Source organism: Pangasianodon hypophthalmus, chromosome 10 (assembly GCF_027358585.1).
Source record: "Pangasianodon hypophthalmus isolate fPanHyp1 chromosome 10, fPanHyp1.pri, whole genome shotgun sequence".
In the NCBI taxonomy this organism is placed as follows: Eukaryota; Metazoa; Chordata; class Actinopteri; order Siluriformes; family Pangasiidae; genus Pangasianodon; species Pangasianodon hypophthalmus.
The window spans coordinates 27,983,337-28,005,249 of record NC_069719.1 but is presented as its reverse complement, the minus strand read 5'-3'; the positions used below and the strand labels follow the sequence as shown (position 1 = coordinate 28,005,249).

Here is a 21,913-nt window from a genome sequence, read left to right as displayed (position 1 = left end):
TTTGTCATAATTGAATTTTTTTTAATGGTTATATTTGTTTTAATGTATGGGTTGTGTTGGCTCAATTTCTTTATTTTTGATATGCTTTAATTAATATATTTCATAAACTGTTCTGGATGGTGCTCTTAGTCCCTGATTTAGTGAACTAGCATGAGGGTGTGTTTTTGATAGAGACTCCAAAAGAGGCTCTTCATAAAGTTGCACTGGATAAAGGCGTCTGCTAAACGCTGTAAACTTAATCAAAATGAACAATTTAACCTCAACAGTATATTCCTGACATGAGTGCAGTAATCCATGCAGGTTATATGATCTGAACAAGTCGAGGTTTACATTAGTTAGTCTTCTTATGTGTAAATTTACACACATTCAGGAGCACGAGTAGGATACGAACGTTTTTCTGAATTTATGGGATTTTCATGAATGCCATATTTCTTGTGTAAAAACTCGTATGAACGACTTATGAATAAATCCGTTTGTATCCAGCTTGATAAATGAAGCAGTTTTAGTCAATTGAATATTAACACAAAGGTTTCCATATTGTTAGTTATGGTCTAAGTGGGAGCAGCTATTTAAAGCTCCCTAAAGTTATATCAGGTTTATAAATATACATGAGGTTTACAAATATGTTACTGAGGGTTCTGATAAGCCTGGATAAAAAACTTCATAAAAAAATAGATTAAAAACAGTGACATTTAAATGCTGTTAATCTCTCAAGTCGTCAGCAGAAACTTGACAGGAATCATCCAAGCACTGACTTCATTCACACTGAGCGCTAATCACATCCTGTCAAATTATCAGAGCTGAGCGGTTAACAAATATTAGCCCATCATTCTTCAGCCCACTCAAAAACTGTTTGGATGTTGCTAATAGAGTTCCAAATCTGACATGAAGGAGGCACCAGCAGCCCTCAGCAGAGACACGCAGACGGATTTCTGTTCTGCTTTCTGTTGCCGCCTGACACGGTGCTGGGTATTTCTGGATATTTTCCTTTCTGAATGGATGTAATTAGCATGCTAATGAATGAATTGCAGTGCAGGATCCCTCAGCTTTTGCTCCGTGGAGCGGCAGAGCTGCGAGCGCTCAGTGCTAGCCGCTCTCTCTTTCTCGTAGCTGATATATAAAACCTGTAATCAGATGAGACAAGGGCTCAATCAGCTGTGTTTTTCTCTAGCAGGGCCTGTTTACCCCCTCTGTGCCATATCCGAATTTCCATTTGTGTTGAAAATGTAAATATGTTTGAGAAGAAGGCGGCGGTTAACACGAGGCCAGGGGCTTGTTTGGGATGTTTAGCATATCCATCATCGGCTTTTGTGGCTCTAATTCTCCATTGTGACCTGGCTTGTCAAGTCTTTTTATTAGGAAATTGTGCTGTTTTCTGTCCTGTTCAATCCAATACCGCTCTCAGTTTGACCTCTCTTGAGTAGAGACAAATACAAGGATACGAAGACTTTCTGTTCAAATATGATCACAGTTTTAACTCTATACAGTATGTCTGATATACTGATCCTGATATATATATATACGTCTATATACTGTATAATTGTTATGTGTGAAGCTCAGGGGCAGATATATTAAGCTGTTTGCAACCATTTTTATGTAAAATTAGACCGGAAAATCCCTGCATTATGTATAAATTTGATGTACAAGCCTGAGTGTGCAATTTAAACAACACTACTCATTCTCACAAATATGCATTTGAGGGAGGATCTGACAGAAAAGTGCAGAAAAAGGTGGAGAAATGGGGAGTGCAGCTGACTACATATTCCATCAATGTACTAAACTAAAGGTTTATTTATTATTATTTTTTAAATTCATTCTTATAGATCATTTTTACTTATGACAAACATATGAGACCGTTTTAGGACCCTGGTTTTGGAGCTATTTAGGGAAACTAAGTCTTTTAATAGTCTGCTTGACAATTCGGCAGGTTTTGTTGGGCAGATATGGCAGCCCTGACTATATTGCATGCACATTGTAAACACAAACATCAGTTTTCCTCACAGCTTAACAAATTCAACACAATAAACAGGAATTTTGTGACATTTTCTAAATGTTTAAGAAGCCACAGCTGCTCAAAAAATCTCATACAGTATAATTAACGATTTTTTAATAATAAGTAACTTATTCTGTACACATCTTTCTTTTTTCTTGAAGACTAATTAGTAATTAGATTACATCAGCTGTATTAATGCCCTCCATCCCATTTACTTGTTTTACATAAAAGGCTTTATTTAATAAATTCTTCATTCAACATGTTATTGTACTGAAACTGCGTTTCCTTTTTAGTCCTGGGCTCTTTGATATCTCCGTGGTTGAGCTTTTTTCTATATTTCGCTATTTAACATCATCTTTTATTCCGCAATCCACGCTTCACACAGTAGGCGTGTCCCAGGCACGGTTTGCACACTAAATTGAACGTTAATTTCAATTACAACGCACGCCCATTTTTGCTGCTGCATCAAGCCCGACTTTTGTGCTATGCCTCCTCATGTACATACATCTGGCTCGTTGTACGTTATCTCGCGAAATAGGCTCATCAGTTTGGAACCAATCGTGTGCAATATGGAGATTATTAGAGGATGTAGCAATGCAGCTTGGGACTCCTACTTGTGTTACCTTTGTGTTCTAGTTTACAAGCATGACATTGGTGTGTGTCTTGGCTTTTTCCCCCAAATTCTCTCCACTGTGGTCTTGGCCAGTTTGCACCCAATAGCCAGCTCTAAATCATACGGCATCTACCAACATGTGCTTCCTCAGATACACGTGAATCCAGCCAACATCAGCCAACAGCCTCTTTTCAAACTCTTCAACATCTTTCAAACTGCATCACAGTGCAGTGTAACACGTACAGAGGGAAGCGCTATCCACCCACAAATGTGTAGTGTCGCTGTGATTGACAGGGGAGAGAGTATGCCCGTACCCCCTCCATCCAGAGAGCAAGGCCAACTGTGCGATCTCTGGATGAAAAGGCAAACGATTTTCTGTTGCACCACCTGCCCTTGGCATTTTTAATGAGGCTAAAGGTGTATAGGCCATTTTAGTAGTTTCTTAGGCATTAACAAAAGAAATTAAACAAATGATTATCTCACTCTGGCTTTTTAGCAGTTTTTAAATAACACGTTCAAGGATTCTTTCAGCAGCCCATACTGCCTCGTTGTGTCCTACCTGCCAGATTCTGTGAATGCTCTGAAAGACACACAAACACCGAGAACCTTGGTGTCATCTTACAAGAGCTGTCATTGCATTTCTTTCAAACTTCCCACAGTAAATCGTGGTATTTGTTGCTCAGGCATTTCTCAGACTTTTGACTGCTTTCATCTGTCACTTCTTCAGTTCACTGTGTGCTAATGTTCATTCAGTCCAAATATTTATCACCACTCTTGTCCTTGTCTGAAGACAATCTTGACTTCCTCTGTCTGTATGAGTGTGTGTGTGTGTGTGTGTGTGTGTTTGCTCTTTCTGTTTGACTTGAAAAAGAAATGGCATGTGTTCCTCCAGAAGAATTGTGGGACACCAGTCAGAGGGCATGTGTAATGTTCTCCCGGCGACATGGAGGCCTTGATGCTGCTCTCTGGGGCACCTCAGGTCCTCTTCACTCCCTTTCAACAGTTCCTCTTCCATTCGATTTCAAGGACACTTTGATTTCCAACAGATGCTCATTCCAGAGATATAGATTTTTTTTCTCCTGCTGGCTGTTTAAATATCGCTTCATCCCTGACTTTTGATGGCGCTGGACCTGAGCCTAAAGGAACACTACTGCTCTTTTTTTTCTTGGAGAGCCATTAGAATAAAATGTGATATATCCACTCGCCATTAAGTCAGATTAGCAAGATCAAACACTTGACTCGCTGAGAGAGATTGGAGTATCTGAACTGAAACTGCTGCTCTCCAGCAGCTCCCTCCATCAAGAGGAACCTCTGAGTTCTTTTCTGTAGTCATTTCTCTCGGCTTGTGCAAATGATTAGGAAAGAGATTATCTCAATAGTGTTTGAGTTGAAGTCAGCTTGAATTTTCATGGCGTTTGTTCAGTTCTTTGCCTGAAGCGCCTGCAGAAATCACACATAATTTTTTCTAGGTGTAAACAGAAATAAAAGGGAAAATGAAGAAGCACAAATCACTGCTCTAATATGTCCAGGGATTGGAGTTAACACCCAACCTCCCAGGGCAAGTAAGATCTGGAACTGGCAGCTCCCAGTTGGTGCAACAAAACAGCGCTTGTCCTATCATCAGGAGGTCTTTCATTATGCAGTTTTTGTTGGATGCTTCCATGATGTCCTCAGTCAAATGCATTAAATGGATTAAACGCTACATGAGCATGACTTGTCTAATGTCTGTGCTGTCAGTTCAGGTTTTGAATTTGTGTTATATATAGTCATGTATTTGAAGGGAATTCAATTTCTGCCCTTAGACTTTCAAATATACAGTGAGTTATGAGTAAAATAGCTTTCTGTTCTTCTTCTGACACAATTCAGGGTAGTGAAATTTTCACTTTCAAACATTCAGCATTCTTGTGTGTGCTTGCATGTGCTACAGATGTGTTGGATATAATTTAAGCAAAAAAAAAAAAAAAAAGGCAAAATGCTAAGTAACAAATAACGGTGTGATGCAGCTACTGTTACCAAATGTTACCAAAATTATTTTACCTTTTATTATTCTTATACCACAGCAATTTACCAACACTAAATTTTTTTTCCATCTATTAAAGAATGACACATGCTTGTTATTTGTTTACAGTTACATTTAACATTGTGGAACGTCATTGTGGAAATTTAACATTGTGGTTAAATTTAGAAGAAAAATTTAATAGTTCCTTTTCTCACTTATGTTATAGCACCTATAAACAGTTATTCCCTCACCAGATTCTCTTTTTTCTCTCTCAACATTACTTATAAGACAAAAAAAAATCCACAGCTTGTTCTGAAGACTTTTGGAAAACTTACTGACTGTTATGGAGCACTGACACTGGAGACTGTTAAATAATGTTAAATAAATGATTCCTTACAGTAAACTTCAACATATATGCAATTAGGCAAGGTTTTTAAATGCATATACATGCATCCATCATTAAAGTCCTTGTGTAAGCTGTTACTATAGAAAGGATAACGTATTAGAACAAGTGCTAATATTAGTAGTGTGATTGGCAGCTGCACTACTTTCAGAGCTGCTGGTCTAGAAAATTAATCAACACTGTGGTTTGGTACTTTCTAAGAGTCATGTGGCAGACTTTTGACATAAAGATTCACAATTTATTTATACTATGGCAACAATTTATTGCAATATTATTATTTTTTATATTAGTGTAGCTTGTTAATTGTTCTTCTTGAGATCTCGTGTGCCCTCTTCACGGTCATGTCATAAAGCCCACGGGTGGAAGGACACCCTTATCTGAAAGCATCGCCGGTCCTCGTCTTTGACAGCCCCCGCTCTCACATCTCTGATCTCAAAGACCCACATTGTTCCTGACATTTACTGCAATGCTCCACATTTGAATTTCCTCCCCAGCATGTGTTGACTTTTTGAGGGGGAGGAGTGAAACGCCGGCACGAATGTGTGCAGACAATGGCGCAAATTAGCAATGCCGTCCACCTCAGAGGCAGAACAGCATGGAGATGGTGTTTAACATGACGTGCCCATTGCCGGGTTCCCACGAGACTTCTCAGACTTAGCAGTCTGTTAGTCGACCATTGGAGGACATATATTCTTGACTTTCCTTCCATACAGTAGTAGAAGAGATCTCTCAGAGTTGGAGCAACGTAGGGTGGCATATATCACCACTCAAAGCAACAGGGGTGCATTTCCACTGCTGTCTTTGAGCTAGTGTCTAGACAGCAAAGAGAAATCGAATTAAAAACACAAATCCCCATCAGCACAGCGCATTTCCATTGATTCTGACAGAATCGCATGTGGCGCCTCTCAGCGGGCCTCCTTAAAACATGAAGGGCTTTCATCCAGCGGTGTGTGACAAAAGAAATTGGGGCTCGGTAAAGAAGCAAAGAGGCATATTTCATGACACAAAAAGAGAGAGCTCCTTCCCTTCTCAGCCACATCCAGCAAGAACACAAGACCAGCATGCTTTCCTTCCGAGGGAAAATCCTGTGATGTGTGTGATTTGAATATGCAACTGGAGCACAGCCGGAGCATGTGTGTATCTTAAGAGTGTGTTGAATAGTGCACACGGCTGCGATTTGGGGTGTACACGAGGCTGCGATGCCGCAAGATGCGCTCAGAGATTCCCCGCTCTTTATATTTGATTTCATATTTCGGCTCCCCTCAGGTGAACGAGATGGAGTGTTAATGAAAGGACTGTGGAACCCTGGTGCGGTCCCATCAGCCCACTGGCCCAGCTCAGGCAGCCGAGCCCCAGTCCTCAGCACTGTGTAGCAAGATGCCATCCTTACCTCCTCAATAGCGGGGTCATTTCATCCCCAGCAGGGCTTCCTCATATGGAACCTCATTTCTGCTCTGGATTTCTCATCTGTGCCCAACACGGAGCTCGCCTCTGGGTTTTTTAAGCTTTTACACATGATTTTGAACATGGCACTCTGCCAGGCATGATGAATGTGCTTTTGATGCTTTGATTTGCTCATTTAAAGGCTAAGGCTATGTTTTTTGTCTTGGTTCTCAGGGATCTCCTCAGCTCCCACTGATGATCTGACTGATGATCCAGCTCGTCAGTTAATTACTAAACCATTCATGAGTTAGAGCGGTTTGGTGGCAAGGAAAACTTAAAACCATTCAGTTTCGTTATTACCGGGTCTAATGGGGATTGGGGTGTCGATGGTGATGGTGGAAATATAAACCATCCAGCTGTGACGTCAGCGTCTTGACAACGAATCCTGCCTCTTGCGTTACAATTTATTAGTACTTCTGTACATTTAGGAAGAAGCCATGCTAGAACAGTGGAATCCAAGAAGCATTGTACATTGATTTTTGTCTTGCCTGTATTCCAGCGAATACTTTTACCAGAGATTTTTCTCAGCTCTCTTTGGTCAATCAGTACATCGCTTTCTGTTGTGTTCTGTCCTATTTTCTGCCGCACACTATGGGATTTAAGCCTGGTATTGAACTTGATCTTAATTATGCATACACAAGATGGCTGCCAAGTGTCTCCTGTGTTTGTTCGGCATGTTCTGGGATTAATATGTTTTTCTGATTCAAGGCACAATGTGACGCAACGTCACATTCTTCCTGAAACATGGTCATGTGACTGTAACTGATGAATAAAGACAACATCAGACATGGTATGTATCCATGAATCGTAGTACAATTGTGCAATGTAATACAAAAAATATGTTGTGTCAATCAAATCTGAATGAATACAACCATAATTTTTCATATCTGTAATTTGGATAGCGTCTCCATGCCACGTATAAGTGTCGCAGAGTTGACATGAGATAGATATTTATTTAACATTTTTATATGGAGTCTCCAGTGTCATCGTTTTGTAACTTGAAGTTTTCAGACAGTTTCTCCTTTGCAGTTTCTCGGTAAGATGGCAAAGTTGCAATTGTTGAACTTGAAAAACAACTGTTCATAGCTGCTATAACGTAAGTGAGAACAGAAACTAGCTTAATTCATAGACATTCGACAACATTAACTGTAACTATAAATGGATAAAACATCTGATGATGAGGATCTTTAATTAATAAAAGTTGTAATTGTTGCTGTAGTATAAGAGGAATAAAACACTTTGGGACATGCTGTTATTGGGGTTTTAACATGGAGTGATTTATACTTTAGAATTATGGTTACTGTGACAGCCCTAATTCAAACTTAAATCCACACATTTATTCAAAATTACACAAATGAACGAAACCCCGAAACGTCCTCGGTTTTCAGGAATGCACCCTGCTTTCCCAGATAGTCTGCAGGATAGAAGCAGCAGGTGGTGTCCCTCCAGGGACAGAAAATAAGATTGATTACTCCGGCAGTCTAGATTTCGCCTTCTTTGTGTCCTGCGTGCTCTGTGTTCTGAGCCAGACAAAGAACAATACTGGCATGGTACCATTCAGTACCACTGGTTTGTGTCAGTGCTCATTGCACGTTCTGTACGGTTTGTATAGGTGAATGCAGTCGCTTGTCAGCGCGGAGACGCACATGCCATTAAACAGGCCTTATTGTGGAGGCTTGAGAAGAAGTGCCGTGAGAAGCTAAAGAAGCCGAGTGTTTGAATAGAGCTGGAGTGTCAATAGGCAAAGGAGGAGGAACGAGTCGGCCTGAAAAGACTACAGAAAAGACTGTCTCACTCACTCTCTCTCATTACACTGATTAAACACTGAGCAAATTTGATGATGAGTCTGGCTTTTTGTAAAGAGCTTCTACTTTTCTTTCTCTCGTCTTTTAAAGTGAGATAAATAGTCAAGTAGCATAAACACTGAATCTCCCAGAGCAGATGATGATTGATATCAGTGTCTCTGCAATAAGACCAGGAGTTATTATGAAAATGCCTGAAAATGACAGCGATGGCAAACGGAGACAGTGGCATATGACGGCTATTCAGGATAAAAACCACATTTAAATAAATTGACTCCTTCTCATCGTTCAACTTAAAGAGATTGTTGTTAAGAGTGTTGAGACCAAAGTGAGCTGCAAATATTTATTTGAAATCCACAGCCTTGGAAGAAACACCATTCGTTCCTGTGGTACCGTTGCCAGTTTCATAATCCATGTACCACCTGCAAACCCTGGCCTACACACCACCTCAGTTTGGCCCACAAGCTTCTTGAAGATGTCTCCCAGACGTCTCTTTTAATTCCCTTTAAAAACCTGCCTCCTCAGTAACTAGGATGTGTGCAGATGTGAAAAGTTGCTGCGATCCCTTATTAACTAAGCGGGAGAGTCGTAGAGTCATGAGATGTGCGCAGCGTAGTCATCAATCTTTCCTCCCCGTAAGCACATTCTAATTTATAAGTGCAAGCTACGGGTTTGTGGTTTTGTGCTGAGAACTCGTCAGTACGGCACAATGCCACTTTCTGCCTGCAGCATTCCTGCGCATTATGTCTTTACATCACATGGAAAGATTAGAGCTGACTGTCTTTGTATCAGTGCACGCATGTGTCTGATGTCCATTCGTCTGTTTGGACGTGTGGGAGTGCTTGTGCAGGCTTGGCAGGCTGTGTGTTTGCCTGTTTGGCTCATTCAGTCTCCAGAGATGTGCAGCTTTGTTTTTTCTGTCCACTCCTGCAGGATGTTTAAGAATTAGGCTATCCCTTCTGGCTGCTGAGCATTTCTGCAAACGTGCTGCAAAAAGAGAACATATTCAGGGGAAAAAATATAAATGACTTAATAATATGAGTCTATAATGATATAATGCCACAGACAGAGTGAACATTAGCGGTGGTACACATTCAATGGGGGCGAAAATTGTTTTGCCTTTTATTTATTTATTTTTTTTTAAACAAATCACGATGAAGTACATTGATATAAATTAATCAATTCATAAGAATTCTGCCCACTCTTAGACAAATGGTTTCTCGCTCCACATCATCATTACACAGGTTAGATAATGGTGTTTGTTTGTAAATACACAAATTTAAAAAAAAAAAAAAATAAGCCTAAAATACCATGGCTAACAGAATGGCGTTTGAGAATTAGCCATAAAAAAAACACTGAAATGGCTAAAGTCAAGATTATTGTTATGAACAACAGTCAGATCATGATTTACTACAGATTTGCATGTATAAAAGCATAATAACACCTGAAAAAAACACAAATGCATTCTGATTGACCAGCGCGCCCAATAGAACACGATTTAGAGAAAAAGAAGAAAAAAAGTGGCCTAATATTTGTTCTTTCTTTGTTTCTTTATATAGAAAATTGTTATGCAGGTAAAAAAAAAAAAAAAGAGGAAATAAATTCTGAGGAATTAGATCATTTACTTCGAGCTGTTAGTGAGACAAGGGTCATTTAGCCAGAAAGGTTAACAAACATGAGATCTTAAACATTAAAACATAAACAAATGGTGAGTGTAAGTGTATATACTATATACCTCACACCTTACAGGATGTGTGATATTGCGTCTCTGTTTAGAGTACTAATTATGCCTTCTGTCGACTGGCTCTGTTTGAATAGAACAGAGCGTAACAGCAGATGTGTGATGGTGTGTGTGTTTAGGCAGGATAATGGGTATATGCTCTGGGGTTAGATGTATAGACGCTCGTGGTGTAACGCGACTCGTTTGTAGGCTCAGCAGGTAGCACGGGCAGGTGAAAGCCAACCAACCATTACAGCAGCATCAATATCACGTCTGGAGGCTACAGGCAGCGAAGACATTTCTGCTGCACATTTCACAACTCCCATTGATGCTTTCAGAGGTTGCCATGACAGCACGGCGCTCGGCTTTTTAACGGAGGAGATTTAGTTAATCTAAAAAAGAGGCTGTAGCCGTAACATCTCTCCTGTGGCGAGGCAGCTCTCCATCGATCAGCGGTGAGAACACAGTGACTGCAGCTCACACCCCTTCTCCTGGCAGAAAGGAGCGAGGGGGGCGGAATGAAAAGCAGAAGCGCTATGAGAGTCCTGAAGCGTCCCAATTAAGACACAATCAGAGCACGGCTGAGCAGCGCGATTGCTCTCCCACAGGCTCCCAGTCTGCCGGAGTGGAATGGTTTCATCTGTGAGATAGTGAGCGTCTCAGATTGCCCGTGTGGTCCCCGTGCCATACTGCCATATGCAAACCCAACAAACCTCCCACCATTTTAATTTTCGGTGATGAGCCGGAGAAACGCATCCAATCACTAAGCATCTGTGATTCATTCAGCTACAGAAGAAGTGAAATGTGAGCTCACACGTGCCCTTGGCAAGATCGAAATAGTAAAAGGACAATGAGGGTCACGTGATGAGATGTGTAGTCTGTAATAGAGGATTCAATCTTGTCTGAATATGCAATTTGATGCGGGGCGGAGTCAATGCAAATATACCAATTTAACACCTGCAGTGTGATTTACCGCAGCCTGAAAATCACTTTAGGAGCAGAGATTGCGTGTGTAAATTAAAACCTTACAGAGTCGACTGTAGCGACGGAACAATAAAATGCATCCTCTTACATTTCTTTAATAACCTGAGCGTTATTTGGTGTAGGGACTTGCCGTAAATTGCATTCTGCAGCGGAGACCCGTGCCTTTTCACGACATTTACATTCAAATTCTACTGCAAAATTGAACAGGAAAATGTATGGGATTTATGGAGCATTGCTACTCAGATATTTGTACTGTAGTTTCAGTACCAAAACAACCGGACCTTTTTCTCCGTAAACAGCAGGCGCTCACCTAAACCCAAATAATATCACTGAAAAAAATAATTCACGCATCAACATATTTAAATTAAGGCTGGAATTTCCACTTGAGTAAAATATGTAGCTTTGAGATAGTGATATAATGTCCATGTTACTACAATAATACAAGTTTGTAAGTGTACATATTTGAATGCTCTAATCTGATTGCTCAGAAGGTGTGCATTATTTTTGTATAACAGCATGGCACAGAACCTGAACAGTAGGTTAATATTAATGCGCTCTTTCTAATACTAACTAATGTGTATCTCTGACGTTCCACAACATTAAATCTAACTAACCAATCAGGAGGTAGCGGCACTCCATTTGCGCGTTGTGCTGCATCACACCCCCCCTCCCCCCGTCATTATTTACAGATTTACTTTTTGTTGAACTTACGTCTTTTACTACCGGAAAATCCATGCTTAATTTAAATGTGCTGATCCATAAATTATTTTTTTCATTGTATTTTGTACATTGCATTTCATTGGATCACCGCAGTTGTTGAGTGATGTTTGTAGAGGTGTGTGTTCACACTCCACAATAAAAGCTTGCACGTAACTGTGATAAAAGTCACAAAGAGTTCTGTCTTACATTGAGCGGCAAGCTTTATTTATATATATATATATATATATATATATATATATATATATATATATATATATATAGGGTTAGGCTTCGTATTTATGTAAAAATAAATTTTTGTGTCACTGTTTTGTAGAAAAAAACAGGTTTTTGTTCCACAAATAAGCCAAAAATCTGCCAAAAATGGCTTAGACACCGAAGAGCACAACTAAAATTATGTCTTAGTATTTCAAAATATTTACAAAATTGTGACTTCATTTTATATTCGAGATTCACTGTGATGATGTCATCAGCATTCAGAGAGCCTGTGAAAAGTTTTCCAGACGTCTCTTTGAGATCCGAATTCACCATGATTACATTTAGCACATGCAAAAATCTCAATTAAATTACTACCTCGATTTCACAATTATCACTCCACACACAAATTAGCACTTGTTATTTTTGATTTTAATAAATCAGTGCCTTTATATCAGCTACCACTAGCGGTTTATTAAGGTTAAGAAAGCAAGCTATCTATAGCTTTTTAGTTTTAGACGTAGCTACCTTGCTGTTGTGACATTGCATTAAAGAGAGTTACGTTAAGTGATAAACTTGTTAGTTCAGTGTGAATATGTGCAGATATGTAAAATGTGTTAAACACCTCAATATATTTCATTAGTATCGGATGACGCCACTCATTCTTATTAATTATTCATGAATGCCCCAGATTTATCGTTTAAAAAATTGTAAACCCAAACACCCTATGTCCCAAAGACCAGATGTTGTGTATTTGTATTTCAGTAGCTGATATTGTAGATTTTACTGTCTCACAGCACAATTTGGACACATGCTCCAAGCCATAACACTCAGCACATAGTGTTAGTGCGGAGAGGTGATGTGAGTGGAACTAGCCGAGCAGATTTTCCCCCACTTTTCTGCAGCGTCAGTATGGGAGCTAAGTGTGCTTTCTCTGACAGTGACAGAGTAGTGCTTGGATTCTGCCATGCCTCTTTTCCCACTGCTCCCTTTTGAAAAAAAAAAAAAACAAAAGGGGAAAAAACAGGCAAGCAGCGCTCACATTAATATAGCTGTACCTCTGGTGCACACTGATGATGTCATTACCCGGCTCGGTCTCCTGGGAAGACCGTTGCGTCCTCCCGAGGGGAATTCTGGCACACAGAAACGAGAGCAACACATTGCCCAAGCAATATTTATCTCAGTTAGGGTTGTCCAACACATTTTTGCTGAAGACACGTTGCCCAGCGTTTTTCCCCCCTGCTCACGGTTCCTTGGTGGTTCTCATCCCAGCAGGAATCCTGCGTGCTTTAAGAAGGCTGCCGCTCCTGCTGCTTTCTTTACTCAAGTTCCATTTCACCTGTGTGAAATGAGACAGATTATGAATGTTTTATAATGCTGCTTTTCAATTTTATAGCAAATCCAGAACTATTCATACCCTGGTCGAGCACCTGAGACCTAGCTTCAGTGCTCAGTTATCATACAGTGGCTCAAGACATACGTAAAAACTCCAAATTCCTGCAGGATGATCCTGATCTGCTTCCTTTTTTCAAGGAACTTCTCAACTCACTTTGTACAGATGGGACAAAAACATTGAAGACCTGCTTGTAAGGAGTGAATTAAATGATCTGTCGAATCGTATCTGTAGCACTCTTGCATGCAGAATGAAGAATTTCTCCATGTCAGTGGTGAGACACTTCAACAGCGATGGACAGAACATTAATGGCATCACTGTTTGCATTGCTAGTTGTTGTTATGGGAGTGATGAATGAGGAAACATAGAGAAAACGTAAGGAATGAGGAAACATCAGGATAGTGTAGGGAATGAGGAAACATCAGACAAACGTAGGGAAAAAGAGCTCATTTACACTCTCTGAACTTTGGAACAACATGAATTGAAGGTTGTGTCTTTACACCAGCTATTACATCATTAACCATATCAACTGGTTTCACTTCCTGCAGCATCAGAAGCACTTTAAATGCCTAGCATTTAAACAAAGGTTTGGACACACTGCATTCAGATGCTCCATTTTCTCCCAATTTGGTCATTAGCCACCTCTCCCCTAACACATAATGGCTACCAGTGGTAACTAACACGTGCTTCTTTCAAGACAAGTGAAGTCGTGTTTTTCACTGACCGCCACAATTGGCCAGCATCGCCGTGTTTTTCTCTCGTTGTTTTTACTTAAAACAAATAATCTTTTACTTAAAATTAAATTGTTTCCCCAAACAAGATTTCGAAACTCTTCATCAGAAATACTGTTGGCATTAAAAGGGTCAACATACACTACTGATCACAGCATAGCTGGGGATCTTTTTTACTTTTATACTTATTATTAATTTTTATTTATTTGGAATGATGTAAACTTCTTATAGTTTTACTCAACAACATAACGGGCTTATATTATCCAAAATATTAAATAATGACTGAATGGTTGGACATTCATAAAATAAATCTGTACTGAATGTGTCAGTCATATTTACTTTACAGTAAAGGAGTCCAGCGTGATGATAGTTGTTGAATGATCGTGTTGTAGAGATTACGTCTGGCACAGCCCGAAGAATCAGCTTTATTTGTGTGTGTGTGTGTGTGTGTGTGTGTGTGTGTGTTCACTCATGGTAAAGACAGCGGGGACAGCAAAGCCCCTCCAGCACTTTTACCGATCTGACAACTTTCCAGGCGACTTGACGTGTTGCTTCAGTGTTAATATCAGATCAGTCAGTCAAACACGCCAGTATGTGACGCGGCCACCATCACCGCTTAATCGCTTCAGCACACACATTCCTCATCACACACACACCCCAATCCAGCTTTAATGGAAACATTTTGTGATTATGGAGTTCTGACAGCTCTGGAGCACTGGATGGTGATTTCTGAGTGAACAGCGTAGGAGCTCAGGTCTGAAAAGGGGCACGGAGGACGTCCCCGTGGTCCTCCTGCACGGGGAGGGCTGCATTAGAATCTAATTAGGTCCTTAGTGCACTACCATTTGAACGAGATTCACCAGCACGGAACGAGAAAGTGTGATTTTCCAGTTACTGGATGCCTAATGTTGTTTTAATTCTCCTCCCTGTTGCTACCAAATTTCCCTCACATCTGCTGGGTTTGCACTCCATCAGTCTGCTGCTCGGAGTAATAAAGAAATCACCTAGCGAGAGAGCGAGGCTGGAAAACACACAAGCTCCCGACGAATATCCTCACACACACAGGAAGAGAGACTTTTTTTTTGCTAGCCTCCATCCACATCGATTCTGCCTTTAGTTACATCGTCCAGCTAATTCCCAGTGCAGGCCTGACCTTATCAGATACTGCAGCACGATGCTCTCAGATTCGTGCGATACCATGTTGGCTGAAAAGGAAGAAAGATCCAATGAACAGGAAATAGGAGATTCCAGTTCAGCTATTTACTCCTTTCAATTTAATCTGAGCAGGAAGTGGGCAGTGAGTGAAAGAAGAAAAAAAGTGCTCTCTAACACGCTTTTTTCCCACACTGATGCAATTGCTCGTGCATCATCTTTATCTGCTCATTCATGCTCGCTCATCTGACGATGTAATCGAGCGTCTGCTCTCTCAGTGAGCTGCGCTTTATAGAAATGGCTCTGGGAGTGTGTGATAAGTCTGGACACTGGCTGAAGTCACTTTGAATTTGGATCCAGGCATGCAAGGCCCAACCTGGTGACGTTTATCTCGATATCTCTGCAAACACTATGTCCTAGTTTTGACCTACTCTTGTAAGACGTCCTGGATTTTATAAACACACACACACACACACACACAAGCATGAGAGAACATTGGGAAAGCAGATGGGGAACTTCAGTGACTGATCAATTTAAACAAACAGGACAATATGACAGTGTACCAAAATATTTTGGAAAGCGTGGCAATCATGAATCATGAGGCTTTATACAAACTGAGACGTATTTGAGTCACATTGTTACTACGATACCATCAGCTCCAGAACTGTTGGCACCCTGCAGGAAAATTAGTAATAATTTTGGCTTAAACATATGCACACTGTCAGATTTTAGTGATCCAACACCATATTTTACAGTAGCTTTGGGAGCTTTTACTTTGTAATATCATAACAAACAAACCATCATTATGAAAAGCCAAAAAGTCCAAGATCTCTATGATATTTTTGTGGGTTGCTTTTAGAAAGCACTTCTTCCTGACTTTTTCCTTGGTTGATTTTGAAACATACCCACGAAACTGTGCCATTCTGAATCTTCTTTGTTTCCTCATCATCTTCGCAACTCTGTGATCATGTGTCTGTTCCTTATAAACGTCCTTTGAAACTTTTTACATTATTATTATGGCACTGATTGTGCTTAATGGTATTTTTTAACTGCTTCTATGTATTATATCCATTTCATAACATGCGCAGCTCAACAATTTAGAAAATAACAACCATCTTTTACATCAAAATTTCTCATGTTTTCCCCATAATGATTGATGATAAACAGACTTCACATGTGTGCAACCTCATATTTATACCCCAAGGAAACATGTCATGGTCAAAGGCAAGAATAGATTGAGGAAAGAAATTTTATTGTATGAATTCTTTAGGAGTGTGAATAATTTTGCAACATTTAAAAGTTTTTTTTTTTGTTAGACTGAAGGTAAGTAGATTCTCCAGTTGTTTGTGTAGGAAATTTGAACTGTTGTGTGTAATGTTTCTTTTAATACAATGATTTCAGTGCTGATTTTATTCACCCATTCATTCTCTTTAAGGGTGCCAGTACTTCTGAATATCTTTCTGTCTTATTTAATGTCCATGCTGCAACATGCATATGCACTGTAACTGATTTGCCATAACATAGATTTGCATTACTGTTTATATATTAATATAAGAATTGCAGTGGACCTGAGATGTGATGCATCTTTGGTGCATATGCTCTCTAATCTTTTTTATAGAACTATAGTAATATAATGTGCAGCTAGATGTATTTAATATGGAGGAATATTGATTGGTTTGTGTTTAGCCGTGCTGTGAGAACACCTCGTTCCCCTTTCACCTCCACTGAAAATGGTAAAACCGTACCCTGCCCCTGGACTGTTCCTCTGTCACGTGAATCACCCTCCATTCTGATAAAAGGCCCAGTCAGGTGAACACGACCTTCATCAGCACGTGAAATAAGTCAAGCACTGACTCACTTAAGTCACTCAGGCTGCACACACCAGTGTTACCGGGTCTGTGATTTGCTTGTGGAGCTGATGCTGCGAGTTGACGTTGGGTTTGGGGTTTTGCATTATTCGATCGTAATCATATCTTCATATCAATGTTTATTATAGTCAGCATTCAGATAAAACAGTCTAACTGTTTATGATTCTATAATTCTAGACCAAACTGACCCAAACACACCTCTTAACTTCTCCACATCGACATCGTAATCTACATTACTGTGTAAAAGTGTTATTCTGTGCATCAGTAAATCGGTCTATAAATTCAGTGACAATGTCTGTATTAATAAAAAGCAATTTTAGGATGTTGAGCAATCATAGGCATGACAGTATACTTTAAAAGCAGTGCACAGAATTTGAAAAGGAAAGGGTGTTTGAGTTGGCTTTGGGTTGGTTTTATTACTAACGTTGACACTTTCTGATTTTTGAGCCTTGCTATTCTCTTACTGTTGCTTGGCTCACACCTCAAAAGAATGACTGTCTCGTCCACTGAAATACACTAGGAGTTTTTGTGGTAAAATTCTGTTTTTTTTTTTCTTTTTCTACTGGCTAGGATTTTAAAATCGGCTTTGGACCGATGTTATTGGACAGTGAAAGCAAAGTGGAGTGCACACTTCAAGTAGTCATTGTGGACTTGGTCTGAGGGCATGGCAAAGCTCCACTGGCAGGATTTATCATATATTTCTGAATAATTTCCTTGGAAATCATTGAAACTAATAGTGCCATAGGCCTACAGCTAGCATTTACAAGATTGATACTGATTACGATGACAAGTATCGAATTTAAAGACAGGGTGCCGTATTGAATTGGAGAAAGGAAACCGAGTGTTTATTGGTTTCCCTGTTTTCTGGTTCGAGTTAATATCCGTCACCGACAGTCACTCAATACTGCCTTCAGTGTTCTGCCTCTGTTGGAGTGTGTTGTGTGTTGGTGGCATTCTGGCTCTTTCGCAGTGTTTCAGGCTTCTATTCACTCGCACTGAAGATCCATCAACTAACAAGATTACGCTCTTGCCTACAGGACTGGATATAAAGCTTTATCTGCTTCTAAAGCTGGAAATAACCATCGGGTCTATTATAATGTGTTTGGCTGGGGACATTTTTCTGTGTGCAGTCAGTAACTGGGTGAATTTTCTCTCCTGACAGCCACGTGGACCACGACTCAGATGGACACATCAGCTTCAAGGACTTTGAGGACGTCATCGGTTACGGGCTGGCCAACAGCTGAGGCACTGTGGTAAAGCAGAAAGTCTGTGGGATCAGCAGTAAGAGCTCATGTGCATCTGAAGCTGCCTGATTTAAAAAAAAATAAAATAAAATTCAGTACAAAAACACATTCATTCACAAAATAGCACAAGGTGTTCATTTAAAGTACCCAGGACTCAAAACCTGATTCTGATCATATATATATATTGGTGTTTGGTCTAGATAAGTTAATACATTCACATTTTACATTTTACATATTTACATATGAGCTCAGTTTGTGAGGTCACAACATAGGCCCAAATTTAAGCCAATCATATCCAGTATGCAAATTATGAGATGAGTGGGACACTATGGCTAATATGGATAGGTTTGTCTATGTAAGGAATAAAACACTCTGTGTTGCGCTGTTGTAGGAAAATAATGAACGGCATCGCTGTGTGTTGAAGGAGAGTTACTATTACTACCCTGAAGTCCATTACTTTGCTATTATAGCACATCTGTAAGTTTTTTTATTCCTCTTATACAACAGCAATTTTGCTAACGATTACAATTTTTTTTTTATTTATTAAAAATACCACATTGTCCTTTTTTAAATCTCTTTATAATTATATTTAATGTTTTGAAACACCAATGATCATTTACCTTAAAACTTCCCAACCGGCCTGTGTCGGAAAAGTTAAAGTTACAGCTTTACAAAGCACTGACACTGGAGACTCCTTCCACTGAGACCCAGATACTAAAATCAATGATATATCATCCATCATAGATTATTTTTAAGATTTAGAAGTACACGATCAGGTTGGTTTTGTAGTCTTTTGTATGTTATCACCTCCCCTCATCCTCCTCACTGTCTGATAGGCAGCAATGAGCCATTAGTGAAGTGCACTCTGGCCTCTTTGTTAAAAAGGCAGACGAACTTCAGTGCCTGAGAGTCGGGTTTGATGATGAGCTTTGATGTCATATCGATCCGGTCGGTGCGAGGCTGTGCCGTGTAATAGGCAGACACACACTTCTATTGTCCAGTTGTCTTACAGGCTGCATTAAGAATAAACCCAGTCCCGCCAGGTCTAATTCACTCACTGTACTCGTGCAATTCTCACTCAAATCAACGTCACTCGTGGGTTTACAGCGGAGTGCTCTGCCGTTACCACCGAGCACTCTTCAGGTATTTCCCTTTCGCTTCTGTGTACCTGCCGTTCAGTCACTTCAAACCCATTACACAGCATGTCGAGGGCTGGATGTCTTCTAATCCTCCTCTACTAAATCCATTTGCACCTGAGAAACAGGCGGCTTGCTTTTTAGTTCTGAATATGAGTGCTCGTAATCAGATTGCATTTTTAATCAGTTTTGCACAAAAACACCGCTGTGCAGCCATTAAGAAAAGGCCCAGACGCACTCTTGCAGAGGATTTTATGCCACTCTTGTTACACACGATTATGGAACTGTAAATACTTGTTTGTGTTTTGTCGAGATTTACTGCACTCCCGTCTGAATAAAGATTAATTTGTTTTTGTAATCAGTCCCGAGTCCTCATCTGTACGACGCACGCGTGTGCGCGCTCTCCCCAGCAAATCCACCGGGGGCTCAGGAGGCAGCGAGCGAAGAAATGGACTTGCAAGAGGGAAAAAAAAAGGAAATAATCAAATAGTTTTTAATCAAATACGTGTTTAATCCACACACAGCTCATTCTCACCGATGAGCCGCTGTTCAAAAAATGATCAGGAGAGAGCTGGTTTAATCTTCACCTTCCTTTTTGAAACTAATTAAGTGAATCCTGACATTTTATTGCTCTCTCTGTGTGTGTGTGTGTGTGTGTGGGTGTGTGTGTGTGTGTGTGTGTGTAAAATGCCCAAGGACAAACACCCTACGGTGAAAAACATGGTGTTGTGTTGCAATATAAGTCTTGCTAATGAAAATGAAATGTGTGTATGATGTGTACACCAGCCTGGTGACGCCTCTTTTCCTGCAACGAAGAAACTTCAACTTGTGAAGACATTAATTCTACGGCTGACGGCAACCAGAAAGATCCAATGGAACCCAGAGTGATTTAGTCATCACAAGGAGAAGAGACAACCAGACCTGCAAGAGAGAGACAACCAGAGAGAGACAGAGAGAGAGAGAGAGAGAAATGCTGCTTGTTTAGACTGCAGTAGATGGTGGGGGCTTTATAGCTACTGCAGTAACACGATAGCTCACGTGTGTGTCTGTGTGTGTGTGTGATGAGGGAAAGGTTGATGAATCAGCATCACAACCTTGACATGATTAGACGCTATATATGTGTTCTATAAGCTAAAGCACATGTAAAGCAAACACGTACGAGCACAGAGATGCCACGTTTGTGCACAAACATGATGTGTCCTACTAAATGAAGTTACACCCCCACTTCAAACCAGCTCCCCCGTTAAGCAGGTGTATGAAAAACAGAAGAAAGAGAGAGAGAGCGAGATAGAGAGAGAGTGAGAGAGAGAGAGAGAAGCAACGGAAAAGAAAAAGGAGAACACAGAGAGGATGAAATATCATTAATCAGCCTTGACAGATACAAATGAGGGACCTTGCTCCCATGCTCTACCTGCTCGCAGATACACCGAGCGAGAGAGAGAGAGAGAGAGAGAGACCCCTCTCTGTTCTCTGTCCTCGGTCAGATGTTTGAAGCGGCTCTGTGAGGGGAAAGTTGAGATAGACGTGTCCAGCTACCTGAGTAATCAGGTCCAAATGCTCAGGGGTGGAGATGACCAGAAGGAATTTGAACAGAGGAACATGGTGAAAAAGGGACAGGAAATGTACACAGCACTGTGTTTCATAATGGAGTGTTAATTCCCTCCTGACACCTCAAGCGTAATAGATACCCAAGGAAAGAGATATGAGAGCCACTAACGTCCATCGTCCACTCCCATGTTTTGTATGCAGTTAGGGCTGGGTGATATGACGATATAATACCGATGTAATAACATTATGTCACAATACACTGTTATGAAATATTGTCAGTATTGTGATATCTTTATAAAATGATTTAAACATTTTTTAATAATTACAAACTAAATTGAAATGAATGGAAGTGGCATAAAAGTAAACTCAGTTTAAAAGTTTTGAATTTTTAGAGTTTCGGCTAATATCGTGATACGTAATGTATCATGTATCACACAGAACTATGATGATACGGTATTTCTCTCATATCTCCCAGCCCTTGCTGCAGTTAATATAAGCCAGATCTTAAGCGAAAGGAAATACATTAATATTATGCTACATAACTTCTCAGCCATGTTAAGTACGCTGAGTAAGGAATAAAGCACCCTGTGTTGTGCTGTTTTAGGAAAATCGGCAGTGATAGATGGTTGTGATGAAGTGGAGTGAGGGTTAGCATTAGAGATTGGCTCGTGTTACACCACAGCGATTTGCCAAGTATTGCATTTCATATTGATTAAAGAATGACACATTAGTACTTCTTATCCACTTATGGTTACACTTAATGTTGTGGAATGTCCGTGAAACAAGTTAGTTCATGTTATAAACAGTCTTTCTCTCCTGGAAGTTAATAATATAAAAAAATTCCCATGTTGGAAAACTTCACGTTACAGCTTTACCTGTTACAAAGCACCGACACTGGAGACTCCTTCCATAAATGTTAAATAAACGTGTCCTTACAGAAAACTTCACCATGTTAAGGATTACACACGGTTT

General features: G+C 40.1%; 1 protein-coding gene across 2 annotated transcripts in view; it reads left to right on the top strand.

Moving 5' to 3' along the window:
• efcab11 (EF-hand calcium binding domain 11) overlaps positions 1–20,587 on the top strand; it is a 56,430-nt gene extending 35,843 nt beyond the window's left edge. The window contains exon 6 of one of the 2 annotated variants that reach the window (XM_026926209.3): positions 18,176–20,587. In XM_026926209.3, the coding sequence (XP_026782010.3) occupies positions 18,176–18,257 (82 nt within the window). In that variant the 3' untranslated portion in view covers positions 18,258–20,587. The remainder of the gene's footprint in view (positions 1–18,175) is intronic. The other variant, XM_026926210.3, reaches the window with a different exon arrangement.
• The last annotated feature ends 1,326 nt before the right edge of the window (positions 20,588–21,913 follow it).